General features: G+C 40.8%; 1 protein-coding gene across 2 annotated transcripts in view; it reads right to left on the bottom strand.

Moving 5' to 3' along the window:
• GLIS3 (GLIS family zinc finger 3) overlaps positions 1-19397 on the bottom strand; it is a 471312-nt gene that overhangs the window by 48676 nt on the left and 403239 nt on the right. For both annotated transcript variants that reach the window (XM_008072048.2, XM_008072049.1), the window contains one exon: positions 754-922. In XM_008072048.2, the coding sequence (XP_008070239.1) occupies positions 754-922 (169 nt within the window). The remainder of the gene's footprint in view (positions 1-753; positions 923-19397) is intronic.

Genomic DNA, 19397 nt, shown 5'->3' with positions numbered 1-19397 from the left:
TAAATCAAAAAATCAGCCGGGCGTGGTAGCGTATGCCTGTAATTCTGGCTACTTGGAAGGGTGAGGTGGAAGGATCGCTGGAGCCCAGCAGGTCAAGGCTGCGGTGGCCGGGAGTGGCCACTGCAATCCAGTCTGGGCCACAGAGTGAGACTCCAACTCAAAAAAAAATAATAAAAAAAAATACATACATATGTGTGTGTGTGTGTGTGTGTGTGTGTGTGTGTGTAATGAAGATCACAGTCATCTGAAACAATCTTCCCAGGGAGTCCTTTATGAGGGTGATATCGACACAAAGCATTCCATGAATAGCCCCTTTCCGGATCCCCAAATAAAACCCTGTGCTCTTATACTCTATTTCTAAGCTAACAATACTGATTGATGGGATTAGGACGCCATCTGACATCTGGAAGGCAGATCCGCCTGCATGGCACATACATTACCTTAAAATTGAGTCCCTGAAACAAACTGAAGAAAGGTGGGAGAGAGACAGGGGTATTCTGATGCGTTTCTCCAACATCTGACACATCAGTTGGCTATTGCCAATATCATTTCGTTTGTTTTTCCATGGAAAAATAAAACAGATAATGAGCTATTTGGTCCACGTGCTTGGTGTATGTACTTTTAAAATGTCACCTTTGGGAAACTCAACCCACTAACAGATTATTAATAAAATTCAGCAACTGTCAAAGCACTTCTCTGTGGAGGGAGCTTTGGCGGCGACACCTATTAGGAGAGAGAGACAGATGGCCTTACCTCTCAGCTCCCGCGTCCACAGCTGTGAGTGGAGGTAACTGGGAGGAGGGGTTATGGGGGCTCCCCTGTACATTATGTCCCGGAGAAGGGTGACTGACAGGATGTGGGGGCGGCACGGCCCCAGCAGCTGTTCCACTTCGGCTTGAATGATTGCTGGAGAAAACGGGAGCTGAAATCAAGGGAGAACAAGCATGAGATCGTGCCCTGAATGAGGTCCACATTTTTTAGATACTGAAGGCTGGCAGCAAGCATATTTGAGGGGCTTGTTTGTTTTTCTCTGGATGGTTTTCAGGGAACAGTTCTCCCCTTCCTGAGTATACAGAGCTTTTGTTTTCACAGTAGAAAAGGTTCCTCAGGAGCTTACATTTGGTTGGCTCCAGGCTGACGTTCACAGTTTTGTCACCTAAGAGCTACTATGCCCTGCCACTTCCCTGTCTGGACACTGTGTAATTAGTCAATCTTGTACCATTTGCATCTATGTGAAGGTCTCTGTATTAGTGCTCTTCAGTCACAGGGGATGAGAGTCAGGTAACAGAATATTCAGTCAGCTGACAGGGAAGGGCACAACACAGGCCTCCTTCCTCTTCTCACTGCTGCAGCAGGCCATGGTGGGTCAGGCCAGGATCCCTTTCTGTCACTGCTAAATCACTGTAATGAGAACGGAGCTTCCATGATCCTAGCATGAACATAGGATCTTATACCCTTTTAACTTAAGAGTCTAACTAACCCCAGGCATTTTCCCAATGGTGTGCTGAATATACTTTGTCTTCATCAAAAAGGAGTCTCTCAAACAATGAAAAAGGGGCCTCAAACGCAGTCCCGGGACCTTTTCCTACCTTGCCTAGTAGGACATAGAGTAAGTAAGAGCCCCATTCACAGAGGCAGCCTAGCCATTGAAGACTGTATGTGACCTCAAATGTGAATATGTGCCCCATTTAGATCAGCTAATTGGTACGATGGCACAGAAGAAACTGGGGCTTGTCACTTTCAGAGTCTATCAGAGAGGCTCTCTCAGTGTCTGGGACCTACTCAGTAGACATCTCATTATGCCACAATCATACCAGCATCATTATGCTAACTCCCTTTAACTTCCTTCTTTGTACAAAGCTATGCTGAGCATCTATACCCATTTCTGCTCTTTTTGAACTTACTCTACCGATATCAAAGAATAAATTGATTTTAAAAAATGGAAGAAATCAAGTTCAGGATTAAGTAAGAGAAGCCACATTATCAAAAAGATATGAGAGTTTAAAAGTTCAAGGAGTTGTATTTTTAGACCAGTACCACTTTTCCCCAACCTCTCGAGGATAGAATTCATACCCCAGATGACCCAACCCCCAAAAGCTTAATCCAATGGAACAAGAGTTCAAGTATTTAAAGGAACGTGTGAAGAAGCAAAATTACCATCTTCCCGCTCAAAAAGCTACTGACAGGGGTGTGATCTGATCTGAAAGGTTTATTTCTGGTAAGTCAGCATTCTGTCAGGTTAACACTTGTCCTCAGAAGGCTGTATCCACAGCCCTCCAAGTCCTAAAGAGGTAGTGAGGTCTGAAAATGCTTACCAGCTCAGAAAGGCGACGAATGCTGAGCTTCTGTTGTGTACATCAGTCTCTGTGAAAGTTGCACATTTGCAAACTCGCTAGAGTCACCTTATGAATCACTGCCCTCATTTATGCTCAGCCAGCTCAGGGAACCACAATTCTGCTTGTATTCCAAATAATAATTTTACCCAGGGGAGAAGACTGTTTGGATTGACTGTGGCAATAGTTTCAATACTGGTGTTTGTCAGCACAGACTGCAGTGTTTTATATACTATTCCAAGATCTAATGGAATAATTAGAGGTCACAGAGACACTGAAAACACAGCCCACCTTTTTTTATTTCTTCTGCCTTAATGTAGAAATGTGAGCTTTCCTATTATTTTGTTGGAGTTGCTGAATGCACCCATCACTTATTTTCCCCTGGAGGTATTTTTGTATGTATGTGCGTGTGTTTATCACAAGGGAAGGATTGCCTCTGCAGCTTACAACCCGATAGGCATCGGGGAAACTTGGTGTGCACACTCTATGCTCTATTCTATGGTTCAACAAAGTGTGATGCTTTTCAGAGGTCCATATTAGCTATAGGAGCTACATTTGGAGCTGTGATAAAATAGGCTGTGAAATTTGTATTATTTGTAGCCTGGCACTCACTCAAAGTTAGGCCTGGTTTAGAGACTCTCCTTCATTTCATTTGACAGCCAGGACCAATCATCCATCCATCCATCCACCATCCAACCATTACTTATTCATTTATTTTTGATTCAGGGTCTCACTTTGCTGTCCAAGCTGGAGTGTAGTGGTGCAATCCAGGCTCACCGCAGTCCTGACCTCCTGAGCTCAGGCGATCCTTCTGCTTCAGCCTCCTGAGTAACTGGGACTACGGGTGTGTGCCACCATGACTGGATAATTGTTTTATCTTTTTATTTTTTGTGTAGAAATGAGATCTCACTATGTTGCCCAGAAATGAGGTCTCACTATGTTGCTCAAATTTCTGGGCTCAAGGATTCTTCCAGCCTCGGTCTCTCGAAGTGCTAGTATTACAGGCGTGAGCCACTGCACCAGGCCCTAACCGTTATTTTTTAAATTCAAAGTTTATCAACTGCCTATTACATGCTAGCCAGTCTATGATATGCGGTTTTCTGCCCTTGAGGTGGTTGCAATTTACTGAGGAGAACAGAGCTCTATACATTAATTTTACCAAAATACCAAGACTTACTAGTATAGAGGATTAAACAGTGTTCTAAGCACTTTAACATTACTACCTTATCCCCACAATGCACCCTAAGTCCTGGCCAATTCAAATAATTGACCTCATCTCAAATACATCATGACAATTTATACTACTTTGCCTGTAGTGCCTTCTTACTTTACATTAGTTCTGTTTACAGAGTTGTGTTCTATTCATTCTTCTCTTAGCAGCCAGCTATTCCATATATTTATGGAATACTTACTGTGTGCCAGACAAAAAGCTAGGTCCTGGAACAGACTAGGGAACAAGACATCCTTGATGCCTGGTATCTCCAAACAGCATCAGTTCATGTTTATTTAGGGAACAAAGATGAACACAATCTAAAAGCCGATGAAATCCATCTTGGGGCTCAGTGAGTAAGAAAAAAACAGAAAGGAACATTTATCCACCAATTCCTATTCCCCATTGGACAAGGTTTGCCCTAGGGTGTTAATGTGTTCACATTTTCAAGTAGGCACATATACCAGAGTGGCTAAATGCTCTCACAGATGCTCAACACCAGGGCATCAAAGATGCCTCAGGTACATGGTACAGTAGAGGGGAGGTGCTGCCAAGCTATGCCTGGTGTGGCTAGTTGCCATAGCCATGACCAATAGAAACAGGTGGTAGGGAAGTGGGATGTGAGGTGGGGCACATGTGGTATCTGGTCCGGGGCTAAAGGCTCAGGAATATGCCTTCTAGCTGTGCTGGACCCAGTCAAGAGCTAGAGTCACCTTATGAATCACTGCCCTCATTTATGCTCAGCCAGCTCAGTCAAACCCATGTCCATAGCCCTTTCTTCCATGCTACAGGGGTAAATGGCACAGAAACAGGCACTGGCCCTTTGACAGGGGCCCCATGAGAATACAAAAGGGAGGGCTGTAGGGTTCAATTTAGAGTCTGGATTTGGAAAGTATACTGAACAGTTGCTGATGTAGGGTGTAAGAAATCACCTCTCTGCAAAACGAGGTCAGGACTCACCTCTATTTTCTAACAGATGGGATGCCAAGTATAGAAAAATCTTACTTCTGGTGAGATTACAACCTAGTAGAAGCACTTTGTATGAAGATTCCAGGGCATGCCTAGTTGTTATGATGTCACCTGTGACCAAGATGATGACCAGAAATTTGGAGGGAGTAACAACAGACACAAGCATGGCTTTCCAACATTTATCCAGTTCCCATCTCCCTTACCCTTTCAATAAAATGGATAACCCCCTGGAGTCAGACAGCTGTGCTTCAATAGCATTCTCCTTGGCCTCCACCAAAGACCTATATTTCTCAGAAACTGCCACTATAGCACAGGAAGTGCCTCTCCTACTTACCCTGACTTCTAGGAATTTCTGACATCATACATTCAGAATTCAATCTTAGTTACTATAGTCCAGAAATATTATTTTACTCATTCATTCATTCAAACACAATTTCCCAACACCTACTCTGCACCAGGCAGGTGCTAATCTCTATTAATGTTTTAAGCCTGAATACCTGCCGGCTTCACACGGTCCTGCCTGACACAACATATGCTTTCAGACAAATGTTGAGGCTTTGCCAAGTGATTTTTAACCTCAGGAAGAAAAGCTCCACGTTAGAGTAAAATTGTAATGTCATTCGCAAAAGGAAAAATTTCCTTCCATACACCCTCAAAATGATTTTCCATACTTAACCAATGTAGGCTATCGATTAAAGCATAAGGAAGAGTGTTGATCCCTCCAGAATACAGGACGATATTAACAAAACTGTTGTGATTAAATCAACCGGCACACACAGGCTGCCCACGGGGGCGGCCTTCATTGTCTGTGTCGACTCAGGGGTCACTACCGCTTTCAAGGCTGAAAGAAGGCTTTTAAGTGAACTCCTGGACGTGGCTGATGACTGGCAGCTGGAACAACTGATTAGGCACGGCAGAGGAACATATTGGAAATACTTATTGCTTTTGTGATTAAGAGATGGTGGACTCCCCAAGGAAATAAAAGCCTGGTCTTGAGATGAATACATGAGCCCTGCCTTCAGCAGACAGCCAGGAACTGGCCTCTCTGTTGCTGTGGGCTTTCTCTCTCTTTGGGGCCTCGCTCTCTGCAGGTAGATGGAGGTGACTCAGTTAGACTTCATCATTTTAAGAAAGCAGCACATGTTGATCCACGTGGTTCTCAAATGTCATCTTACTGGCTACCGAGACCAGGGCATTCCAGGCTGGTACCTTTAACTAGCTCAGGTTAATCTTAGTTAATAGACAGCTCTCTTGCCGGGCTCGGTGGCTCAGCCTGTAATCCCGTGCCTTTGGGAGGCTGAGGTGAGTGGATTGCCTGAGCCCGCGGGTTCGAGACCCGCTTGGGCAACTTGGTGAGACCTCATCTCTACAATAAATCAAAAATCAGCCGGGCGTGGTAGCACGTGCCTGTAATTCCAGCTACTCGGAAGGCTGAGGCAGAAGGATCGCCGGAGCCCAGTGGGTAGAGGCTGCGGTGGCCGGAAGCGGCCACTGCACTCCAGTCTGGGCGATGGCGTGAAACTGCAACTCAAAAACAAACAAACAAACAAAATAGACAGCTCTCTCTTTGTCCAAATGAAACCTATTAATCTATATTTTAGTGAGTATGGATAGGGCACCCTTGGGGTTACTTCATTTGAGATGCATTTACCATGTGAATGGAGGGAGGTTAGGAGTGTTGGTAGCATACGGAAATAAAGACCACTTGTCTTAGGCCCCTTGCCAGAGGCAAGGGAGGTTACCAAAGGCATTCTTGGTGACTGTGTTTTCAACATTTTAGAGGCAAGGATGAAGACCTTCCTTGGCTGAGGTATAATAAAAACAGCCCATATCCATTCCTATTCAAAACTATGTGAGGAGCTGGAGCCCTGCTTTTCAAGCTTCCAATGTGCAAACAAATCATCAAGGTAAAATATAGATTCTGATTCACTGGGTCTTAAGGATGCTGAGACTGAACTTCTAACAAACTATCAAAGTCCCTGGTGGTGCTGAGGCTGTTGGCGTGGAAACCGTACTTTGAGTATAGGTGCTGGACCATATCTCAGCTGTATTTCATATTATTGCTGTCCCATGTCTCAGAATCAATAGTTAAGGTTGATTAAGTATTTATTATGTGCCAAGTACTCTATAAATGTTTCTCAAGTTTACTGATGAGAAACTTGAGGCCTAACCTGGTTCCTGGTTAAGTCACCTGGCCTAGGTCACAAGGCATGTAAATAGTGGAGCTGGAATTCAAAACTAGGAAGCCTGATTTTAGAACATCCGACCCTGACCACGACCCTATAATGCCTCTCAAATGCAATATGGATTCAAGACAATGCACGGGAATGTCGATCAAGACCTCTAAACACTCCGTTTGCAAAGACCGCTTAGAGTCAATAGGCACTCTTCCCCCACCACATACAACAAAAATGAGTAGCTTTAACTGCTGGTTAGAATGCAAAAAATAAAAACAAAAAAGATATTCCCATTTATGTTTTTGCCCATCCTAAAATTACCTCAGCATCGACAAGAGAAATTTTCCAACTCTGAAAATTCAGGCAAGAAATTAAAGTACTTGGTTTGGAAAACAAACAGCTGGTAGGAAATGTGCTTTTTTCCCAAATAAAGATTTCAGATACATGTCAGAGGCATATTGATCCACTGGTTGGAAAAAAAGGAGGCAAGTAGGGGTTATTCATGAGCAATCAGTCATATACGCCTTTTACCACAAGTAAGCACAATGCCCTGGGCCCAAAGGCCACATCACTTGTCAATAATGCCCCAAGAAGAGATTTACTGTAGTCACTGAGATGCTTTGTAAATCTGTATTTGGAACCACTTGTGGTTGCTGAACAGCCATGGTGCAGTTCCTCGTGTAGGGCTTGCTCTCATAGGGAAGGGACACCCGTCTACCCAGGAACTGTGAATTCACTTATAATGAGTGCCAGGAGTAGTGTTGGGACCCTGACAAATGGCATTAATTGCTTGGTGGCTGGTACATAGGAAGAAGTACAGGCTGACCATTCATCTCTTGGGCAGAATTTCCAGGGTCAAAGCACAGATGGGTCAGCTAATCAATAAAATCAGGGTAAGGTGCCTTTCACAGAGACAGCAGAGAGAATCAGAAGACCTAAGTGAATGGTAAGCTCACTCCTGTCTCTCTGTCTCTTCCTGGAGGAGAATTTTGAACCTGGAAAGGGTTCAAGAAACAGCTGAACTGCAATAGAAATCTGGGCTATTCTGGCCTCATTAGAAAGTGGGCACTCTATAGAGACAGTGTCAGGATGGTTATTAATAGAACAAAGCACACACAATGTTGAGTCAGATAGGCTAGGACTTAATCTTAGCCTTAGCAATTAATAGCAAGGTGTCCTGGGCAAATCACTTAACCTAAATCTCAGCTTCTTCATCTTAAATAAGAATACTACCTCATAGAATTGTGAGTTGGATGATATAATATATAGAAAACACTTAGCATAGAACCTGAGCTATGGTTAAGTGCTCAATAAACCACTGTTGCTATTATTTGGTTCTTTACATTATTGTAATTATTGTCATTATTAAAAGGATTAGGGAAATATAAAGGCATATGTTCCTCCAAAATGATAAATCTGCAATAAAGTATGGCCTCCCATCTAAACTACAGATGGAAGAATACATATAAATATAAACTGTGGACTAGAGTTATTTTAAAAAATGCAGAAGAGTTTATACATCACACTCATTAAGCTTTTTACTGTTCAGTTTTTTTATATGAGTTGCTGTAAAGTGTTTGGGGGTCTACAAAAGAATCCTCATAGGGTTAAAACGTACTTTATTTTGTACAAGTAATACACACCTTTGAGTTGTAACCCATAATGCGTTTCAGTTTAAAAGATAACAAGTCATTTTCATGCATGACTGCACTTCGTTAAGGAGTGAAAATGGGCTGTTACTAAAATGTCAACACAATTGTCCTTCTTGAAGCTTAGTTTATCTTGAAGTATTTTTACATTTTCAGCACTTCTTTTTGTTTCTCCAAGAGTCTAAAGATTCAGAATTTTCAGAATTCAAGAAAGACTTCCCCTCAGGCATTGTGAAGAAAATGACCAATATTGGGTTGACTGGAGTTTTAGCCCCCAATAAGTGAAAATTTGGGTCCCGACACCTTCTATAATTCTTTGCATTTCACTTTGGAGCAATTTAATTGCATTGTTGTTCAATGGAAAATGCTCTCTGGACCTGAATTCAAAAACCAGAGCTTTCTAGCAAGGAAAATGTCCTGTCAGGGTCACTTGGAAGGTTGCATTTGATGTTGAGGTTAATTGGAGAATGGGAACTATGCCTCAGCTAATTTTGGCCTTGTCGCCAATAAGTAGGAGGGGCTACTTTTCCTTTTTCTTTCCTTCTTCCCTTTCCCTCCCTCTCTATCAGGAAGGGTTCCACATTCCACCTGCATCAGGAAAAAGTAGCTTCTTAAGGGGTTTGCACAGTCATCTCTCTAATCTTTCCCTTCTCCTTGAGGCATGAATAATTTTAATATTGCCAATTCCTAAAAATCTATTCTTTCTGCCTGTCTTTTTTTTCCCCTCCCCACTCTGCACTGTAGAGAATCATTATCCAGCAGCCCCGATAAGAGGATAATGAAACAAACCCTTCTCAACCGGATCGGGTGACTGTCAGACTAAAATGACACCACCCGTACATCCTTGACATGCTACCCCAAGCTAATTGATGGCAAACAATGGCAACTGTCTCCTGTGCACTAAGACAAAGAAAACATACTCATGTCACCTGATGGGAGAGCTACCTGGCAACGGATAAACAAATGTGTTAGGGAGATGTTCTATTAAGGTAAGTGAGGGTACAGATCTGAAGAACATGCCTATTAACTTTGAGATTAAGAGTGCTGCTGTTCTCTGGGGAAAAGAAATAAATAAAGTAAAATGAGAATTTATTGATGTCTGGACAGTTACATGAATATTCAGGTTCTCTTACAAATAGATATTCCCCCCATGAGCTCCAAACTTCTGTGTAGGCTGCCCAATTACATTTCCACATCATGCCGCTGGATTTATCGCCAGGAAGAAGTTATTAGTATTTGGAAGAGGATACATGCTTACATGCCTTTCTGGAATACCCTGTGATACAACTAAAAGATAATGGCTGATGTCATCCGCATAAATGCCAAAGGTTCCCATCAAACATTCTGAAATACCGGGTATAATTAACTTCATGTGAGGAAAAACTCCTGAACCATCTGCACTGCAGAACAAAAGCATATTTTTTTTACAAGTAAAATGGCATCATCTGGCAGCTCTCTCAACTTCTTGGGGACCAACATTTCATGCAGCCCTCTTGCATTTTTCCAGACAAAGCACGAAATAGCTAACCTCATATCTTACACCTTATCTGTCTTCCCTCCTCCTCCCAACCTACCTACCTACTCACCCTCAAAGAGTTCATTACATGGAAAGTCAGGAAAATAATCTGAACAAACAAAGGATTCAGACTGTCCCCTGTGGGAGACCAGTCATTTCCTCCTGATCTGTGTGATATATTAACCACCATTTTGGGAATAGTGGGAAGGCAGAAAGAAGAAAGATGGAGGAGGCATGACCAGTGACTCCTGGAAGCTCTTACAGGAAGGCTCCTCATCTCTTTGTTTGGAAATAAAGCCCACCTTGGGCACAAAAAAACCAAAGTGTTAATAAAAAAACCAAATACACTAGGTTCCCTAGCTCCTCATTATTCATCCTTTAACTATCTCCTACCTGTACCATGATGACCACAAAAGGTGTTTCCTCTCTTTCAGAGCCTGCTGGGACAGTCTCACCCACTCTACTTTCACATGACTTCTGAAAACCACTTCTCAGTGAAGGCTTCTTGGAAACAGATTTTGAGCATAGACAACCAATCCAATTTTTAATTCAGTATTATTCTAGTCAAAATTGAAAGCTGATCTACAACACTGCTTGAACTCTCTTAGAGAATCTCTTTTAGATCTCTAAAAGGGAGCAAAAACAGCCCTTCTGGAGAATTATGGTGTAGTGAGGAACCAAAGTCTGCAATTATCACTAGCCCTAGGCAAAACAGCATAGACAATGAAAGGTTCCCATCAAACATTCTGAAGTTGGTTTTGTTGTGACTCCAGAGAACACCCTTTCTTCCTAATTCTATTCTCTGACCACACTCTTCCATTTTGCCTTCAGGTACTTAGTGTCCTAGCTTATTTTACTCTCCAGATGGATGCTGATAAGTCATTACACATTACCATGAATTTATGCCACTATATAACCTTTTTCAAGCAATTTTTATTTATAAGCTTTTCTCTACTTGTGGAATGGAGGGTTCAGTCTTCAGTTAGATCAATTTCAAACATCCTCATCGCTGGTAGAAAATACATTTTGAGGAAGCAAGCATCGTCCCTGTTAGAATGTAACCAGAGAGGCCCCTAAAGTTCAGTATTTCAATTTTTTGGCTTTACTATGTCTATGAAAGGCTTAGATTTTAGATAACTAATCCTTGATATTCCAGGGGTTGAGATACTTCTCTTTTCCAGAAAAACAAACTTGGGCAGAATAAAACCAGGACTGTTCCCTCTGCAGCCTTTATCTCATTCTAAATAGAACGAAGCCCTGCCTGCCCTCTGACAACTTCTTTTTAGAGGGAACCACATTTGTCAGGACTTCCATCCTCCCGCCATGTCCCAGGCTGCCTCTGCAGATGTCTTCTTGCAATCTGATGACTTTAACAAGTAATTAATTCGTTTGAGGGCTACTACTTTTGGGATTCCATACAGTGCCCCAGAGAGGACTAGGCGTGGGTAGTACATGTGGTCCGGACTCTTTCAACAAAAACTGTTCTACTGTTATCCGTTTTAAATATTGAGTCTTATATAAATTTCTGAAAACTGATGGGTTAGAAGACTACTAAAGTATCTGCTAAATCTAAAATATTATGGGGGTCAGTTAACCTGCATGTATTATATGAGCCTAAATTGTATTATAAAAAATTTCCTCTTTAACTTATTTTAATTAATTCACTTGATGGCTGCCTTGATTTCACTCAGTGATTTTGATGAATGTCTCAGATATAAGCATTAAGCAGTGGTTGGCAACCCTTTCTTGTAAAGGGCCAGATAGCAAATATTTTAGGCTGTGTAGGCAAGAGGTAATAGCCACATTCTTCAAGCAACTATTCTCACCTAAAGGCTACTAATCTTTTTTGCATTTTTACATTTAAAGATCTTAGTTCTCAGGCCATGCAAAAAAAGGAGACAAGCCAGGTTTGCCCTATGGGCCATTATTTGCTGATCCCTGATGTAATTAATTGTCTGTTGCATGTTAACTATTCAGAACCAATCATGAAAGGACTAGGAAACTTTTTTTGAAGTATGTAAACTAAATTTGAGATAAGCAACTAGTCAAGAACAGCTCATTCGACATCTTGCAGTGTACTTTGAGATAAATGACATGGCATGGAAAAGTCTGTTTACAAAATGACATCAGGAGGGACCAAGGCTATACTCCAGCAATACTCAAACAATGTCTATAAAATTGCATTGGCTGAGGCCATCAATCCAGTTCCTTCCTTCTTCCATCTGCCTTACCCTCATAAACTCATTGTTCATTAAGTTCATTTTTCAAGAAGGTATTGGCACTTTGTGCATCCAGTCTAAGTACACCTCTACTCTTCATAGCAACTGAAAAAATTCTAACTTGAAGATCTGAAAATGGATTTTAGAAAATGGAAATTCCAATCCTCACCTTAACTTGAATTTTCCTTGTAGAGAACTCTATCTCAGCACATCTATTACTGAACCACAAGTAGTGGCATCCAACGTAAAAGGAATGGATAGAAGGGGTTCTACTCCCTGTCAGAGACATTGACTTAGTTTATAAGTAATTTTTGAAGTTTTTAAGCAAAGCAGAAGAAAAATAAGAAAGGAACATCAAATGAACATCTGCCAGTGGTGTAGGGTATACTGAACTCTTTTATGCTATCTCATTTAATTCTTACAACTGTGTTCTGAAGTCAATATTACTATCACTATTTTATAGAAAAGGAAAAGTAAGTTCCTCACTGAACATCTAGGGTGTGGAGAGTGGGGATTGCAGTAAAAATCTAATTCCACACTCTTTCTGCCATAGTTCACTGGCCCTAAAAAGCAAAAAACATACTATTTTTGAATATCCAAACTCAGTAACCATCAAATGTCAAATATCACAATTTTGACATTGTGAGTTTGGGGGCATTGCCACCCCAGTGACAAGTTTCCAGTTCTAATTTGTTTTTCTTTAGAGACCCACAGTAGATTTCCTTAATTAAAATATGCCATGTGAACTACTGGCAAAGTACTGAAATGCAAAATGTATAGAAACATATTTTAGTTTTCTTTTATTCTACTGAGTTATGCTGATTATACTGCCAACATTTTTAGGCTTCCACTTTTCCTCATTTCTTTAAAAAAAAATGGGGGTGGTGGGTAATTTGTGGCACCTGTTCCCTATCTGCTTTTCAGAACTATAGCATATATATTTTTTCAGTATTTAGATAAAAAGCAACAATAATTATAACTAATAGATGCTGAACACTTATTATGGTATAAGAACTCTTTATGTCATTTAATCCAGCAATTAATTTCACTAAAAGAAATCTGAGTTAGAGGGAGAAGTAACATTTCCACTTGAAAATGTTATGTTTGAGTGTAAATTGGTGACACAGATGATTGTACAAAACATGGTCAGTGATTTAAGTTAAAAAAAAAAGAGCTGGGCTCGGTGGCTCAGCCTGTAATCCCGCACCTTTGGGAGGCTGAGGTGAGTGGATTGCATGAGACCGCGGGTTCGAGACCCGCCTGGGCAGTGAGACCTCATCTCTATAATAAATCAAAAAATCAGCCGGGCGCATGCCTGTAATTCTGGCTACTCAGAAGGCTGAGGTGGAAGGATCGCTGGAGCCCAGCAGGTCGAGGCTGCAGTGGCCAGGAGCGGCCACTGCACTCCAGTCTGGGTGACAGAGTGAGACTCCAACTCAAAAACAAAAAACAAACAAACAAACAAAAAAAGGACAAAATTCTGCTCATCCCTGGTTTTTGTATAGCTATAACCCCAACTCACTTAGTACTCCAGAACTATGGATCCTAGTTCATTACTTTCCCAGTCTCAAAATTTTCCGGGGCAGTTGGTGCACTGCATTTTTCATGAAGTACATCCATTTCTCAGAAATGCTTGGTAGGCATCCCTGTGAACCAGCCTGAGAAGCAAACTCCTAGATATGTTGATGAGAGTTTATCCCTTTTCTTGTGAATAATGAAGAGTTCACTCTCAGTAGATTCACTCCAAGAAGGTAGAAATAAGGACTTTATAGCCCTAGGGAAAAGGTCCCAGTGAAGTTTATAAACCCCTGACTTCTCAGGGTGTGGTTAAGTATTAATACAAACTCTAGGTAAGACTCACCTCTGAAATCCAGAGCTGATGGATAGTCAGAACCAGACACAAGCAGCTAAGTTCACTAAGAGATACGAGGTTGGAGATCAGGGAGCAAGCCCAGGTCACAAACAGAAACGGAGTGCTGGAAGTGAGGCTAAAGCAGCTTCGAAACTTAGGCAGGAAAACTAAGACTTCAAGGAGGCAGTTGTAACTTTTGATGATTCAAATGTCTGCTGTTAAGACAGAGTTAAATGATTTGCGTCTTGGTCAGGGCACCTGAACGGGGCAGATAGTCGCTGACAATATTGAGGAGGACACTGTAAAAGTCAGCCTTCTGAGACAGTGCTGTTGGTTCCATGGAATGAATAAATTCCACTATTCTCTCTTTATTTAGTGCCTATGGTATGCTCTCTTATTATTGTAAAATATAGCAAATAATGTCTAAGTTAATTAACTAACTTCCTTCAATTTAGAGTCTTTGTTATTCTTAACTTTTATCCTTGGTGCTCATACAAATATGAAAAAATGAACTTTCACTATGACTACAAATAACCTAAATATGTCCAATTTCTTTTCGCTTTAGTATTCATTTGAAAGAAATATAACTATGGTAACCCAGCAACCCTAAAGCTGAGGGGGCTTGAGCATAACGTTTATATAGTCCAAAGAAGTCACCTGGAGGTCCAGCAGGGAAAGACATAGTTTATTAGAACTTACAGGAGGCACTGATGGCAACAGGTCAGTGAGGAAAAAAAACAGCACCTTGGTGCAGTATGGCAAACAATTTTAGAGGCAAGTAAGGCAATTAATCAAATTACTATCCAGTGTTTATAATTACATTGATTACATGTGATGACTACATGGCTTTCACTTTGCTTGGTCACCTGCATCCCGTGACTTATTACTGGGAATATGACTATCCTTTAGAGACCAGCCTTGGCCAGAGGCTGCTCCTGAGAGAAGCAGGGAATCGGAAGCAGTCCAGGTCTGGACCATAACCCCACAACTGACTATATATATTTTTTTCCTTGGAAGGTAAACTCAGTTGAAGCAGAAAGTGAGAACTTTGGATTCAGCAGTTTGGCCCATAACCTCCTAACCACAAAAAAATGTTGGTTTCTCATTCCAGAAATTCTACCTGAATTCTCTGTCTTGCCATCCATCTGTTCCTTAAGTCCTGCTTGGGGTACACCTCAAAGCAGATGCAATCCTCCCTTCTCATATCCCACCTGATCGCTGGCAAAATAACATTAAATGAGGGAAAGGAGAAACAATAGTATAAAGATAACCAAAACTTTTCCCAATAAGAATAAAGCTATGATTGCCCAGTCTTACTAATTTTCTCTCCTCCTCAGTGAGATATGGAACTGTTTTTGCTCACCTACAAAAATATTTTTACAGCAAAAATTTGTGCATATTGTAAAACTGAGTAATTCAGCTTAATCTTGTGTGAAAATCCAACATGAATACAAGGGGATAACTGGATATGGAAAATTGAAGCACCAAATTAAGCAGCTTGCAAACATATGAAGGCATTAACATTAGCTGCATACATGCACATGTGCCCTGTGCTGCCTGGAAATCATAATTTTAATTTTCTTTAGTTGAGTGGTTATAAAATCTCACTCTCACTCAAAATTTGAGCAGTGCCACTTCAACACTGGTGTGGGATGACAATCAAAATATCAACCTATTCGTTTTATATAGTGAGAAACAGAAATGCATACTGCAGTGCAATTCTTATTCTTACTCCCCTTCCAGCCAAAATTGAGACCATGAATTGCCAGAAATCACATTTCCACATTTTAGGATCCAGAGAAATGGTTGCAAAGTATGGTCCCTGCACCAGCAGTCCCCATATCATGGGGGAACCTGTTAGAAACACCTAGCAGAAACTCAGATCCTTGGGACTCACTCAGACCTACTGAGTCAGAAATTCTGGGGTTAGGGTCCAGCAAATTGTATTTTCACAAGTCTTCCAGGCAAATTGCTATCAGTACCTGCAATAGAGAAGTATGAAGCTTGCTCTTACCCTCTCTGATTCTCCAACCTAAACTGTGGATAAACTACAGGTGTGAGAGCTGTTACAAAACAATACACGATTTGGAGAACTATCCAAGGCAATGTCAGAGGAGACATCACAGATTTAGTGCCAAATGTTTCCCTTTAAGTCCCTTTTGTACTCCAAATCTCCACCACCTTCTGTTCGACACCTATTCCAAAGTTGTTCTGTCACTTTTTCACCTTTGTGAATTCCAAGCAAAGCAGTGCTTTTGAAGTTGATGCAAATAATAACTATGTATTTCCATAATGTACTATCTCTTCATAAAGACTTTCATTATATAGATCATGTTGTTTAATCTTCACAACTCTCCTATAAAGTTTAACCTACTGGGAAATTTGTGTGTCAATTTCGAGCTCTCTAATAAAGTCTCTAAATTAACAACCATTTTTTGAGAACAGACTATATGAGGCACTTCTATAGAAAATTATTTCTAACACTTACAACTCTGCAAGCAGTCCCATGACAGCAAATATACTCCACTTAAAAATACTGAAAATGTATTAAAACATATACCATACAATTATATCAAAATGAAACATTAACTATTCCACAAAGTATGTTAAATCCTGTATTGATTTAACATGGTGCTGTTTATTATTAAAAAGTTATGATATTTTAAAAGAGAAGCCCTCACCTGTCAGTAATGAGGGTAGATGGAAGAGAATGACAACTTTGGCTTCAAAAATTCCTGCTCTAAAAAAGTCTGTATTTTCCTTTTACATTACCCTATGCTACCTGAATAAAACATCTATTTTTTTCTGGAAAGTCTAAAGTTACATTCAAAATTGGGATAATTTAACAAGACTTGTAAGCTCTTTATATAATAATTCTTTTAAAACCCAGTAGAAGAGGTACCAATAAAATTCTCTCATTCTTGTAAATTTCTCTTGTTCCGGTTCCATTAGCTCCTCCTTGATGGGCAATTTCCATGGGATGCAAACATCTCAACCACATTGGCCTCTATGATGTCTTCATGGTTTAGGTCATTGACTAAAGTCATGTTTAACTGAATCCACAGTACAGCTTCAGTTTGGAAGGAGTCATAATTTTTGTGATCACTCATGGGACAGTTCATCTTCCATAGAGCCATCTTTGTTAGTAAATGGACTTCCTGCCAAGACCAGGCACTGGTCCAGGCGGTCCATGATATTGCAGACTCACTAAACTGTAGGTTTATATGCCTCATCAGTTCATCACAGAACACCTATACAGAACATCCATACAAATACTAAGCCTTGAAAGTAGCATTCACACCTCACTCTACTGGCTATAAAACAGTCTCTCAGATTATCAAATAAAGCACCTAAATTCACAGGTTGGCTTTGGGCATTATCTATCTGGGGCATAGAACCTCTGAACTAAAGGGCTGAAAACATAAATGAACCATTCTTGAGGCCTACTTATCACTGCCCTGGTCTGCCCATTAGATTACAACTTTGCTTTCAGGTTAGGAGCAGGCCTGGAGAACTCTGGGATTTTCAGAACAGTAGACAAGTAAACACCTCAATTTAACATCATCCTCAGTGTGGCCTCAAGTGATATGTGGCTGCTTTAACCTGGGACGCTATTTTCTTCCACAGAAATAAAAATCTTTCAGGCAATCCTTTCCAATCAAGCCCTGTCTTATCAACCAGCAAAGTTGGTTTCAATACAGGAAGCCAACATTTCAAGAGACTTGCAAGATTTGTATGTTCCAAAACTGCCATCTTCCCTGTTCATCTTCACAAACCGTGCAAACTATCCTTCTCTTGGAATCACATAAAGCATCATCTGTTGGCCACTAAAAATTTACGGGGCAAAGGCATGACTTCTTTAGACCACGAGTCCTAATTATGGCTCCTGAAAGATCATAGTGTTCAACGCCAAATTTGATTGCCTCTTAATCTCCACCCATACATACGCAACTGGTTTCCATCAGAATATTTTTGTGATAAATCAATTTACTAGCACTTAAAGGTATAAGTGCATGGCAATCATTAAACAAATATTTTCTTGATTTTGTATAATAGAACATAAAGGGAATAACTCCAAGTAGTTTTGCATTTTAGCCAAGTCTTAATCTTCATCAAACTGCCTTAACACTTCAGAATTTACATTGAACTAATTGATGAAGTTTCCTTTTGCACCTCTGGCATTTTTTCTCGGTTTGGCTTCTTTCCATAGGCCTACCACAGGTTTACTGCAGGTGTGAATATGCACTTCTGACAAGCTCATTTCTAGAACTTTAAAAAGAAGACTTGTAAATTTTGTTTTGTAATTTTCCCTCCTGCCTGGTTCTGCTCTAAGTTTGTTGCCTATTCAGCAAAACAAAAGGCATATCAACTTTTTAAGAAAAAACAGGAGGAAACTTAGAAAGTAAAATAGTACCCAGTGGAAGGAGGAATAAGGAAATAGGCAGGGAGGATAAACTTTCACAGTTATAAGTCACCTGGAGAAGCAAAATTCCAGGAACGAGGCTAAGCAAGATGGCCACCTGCCTGTGTCAAGTGTTCTCACAGTCACAGAAAATGTGGATCAATGGAAAATGTGGATCAATGGAAAATGCTCCATTGATGGCTGTGGCAACTTAGGCTGCCCTGTCACTTGTGGCAGCTCACCCACCACAGCTGGAGGTTCAAATCCAAGAGCTCAAAATCTTTTTTTTTTTGAGTTGGAGTCTCACTCTGTCGCCCAGACTGGAGTGCAGTGGCCGTTCTCAGCCACCGCAGCCTCGACCTGCTGGGCTCCGGCGATCCTTCCGCCTCAGCCTTCCAAGTAGTTGGAATTACAGGTGCACGCTACCACACCCGGCTATTTTTTTTTTTTTTTTTAATTTATTGTAGAGATGAGGTCTCACCAAGTTGCCCAGGTGGGTCTCGAACCCGCGAGCTCAGGCAATCCACCCACCTCATCCTCCCAAGGCTTGGGATTACAGGCTGAGCCACCGAGCCTGGCTCAAAATCTTTTTGAGGATCAAATACAGAAAAGCGCCATGAACAAAAAGTGGACATTTGCTTGGAATGACAAAACCATTTCAAACTAAACCTTAAAAAATTTTAAATTCTAAAACTTTAACAACACTATCAGACATACAAAAAACTACACCAAGACAAATGTGACAGTTTGGAAAATGAACCATATGCTGTACGCTACATACAACAAAAGTACTACTGTTTTCCATAGATTCAGATACCATCATTTCCCAAACCCATTTCTAAGAGGTTTAAATTGCAGCAAGACTAGTCCAGCACTAGAAAATATTTATATTGGATTTTAGGCCATTTTTTCTAACATTTTTGGCTAGCTTTGACTGTTAAACAGGTCTTTAGTAAGATCACAGATTTGTGGTCTGAAGAAGTAGACAGATGCCCGATAGGCTGTTTAAAACCAATTGTTAATTTAATGTGCTGAAATAAGCGTTCATATGTCAAATATTTGGCAAATCA

This window comes from Carlito syrichta, unplaced genomic scaffold (genome assembly GCF_000164805.1).
Source record: "Carlito syrichta isolate Samal-C Ts95f unplaced genomic scaffold, Tarsius_syrichta-2.0.1 Scaffold314834, whole genome shotgun sequence".
Lineage (NCBI taxonomy): Eukaryota > Metazoa > Chordata > Mammalia > Primates > Tarsiidae > Carlito > Carlito syrichta.
Note: the sequence above shows the minus strand (reverse complement) of the source record. Positions and strands in the feature narration are given on the sequence as shown.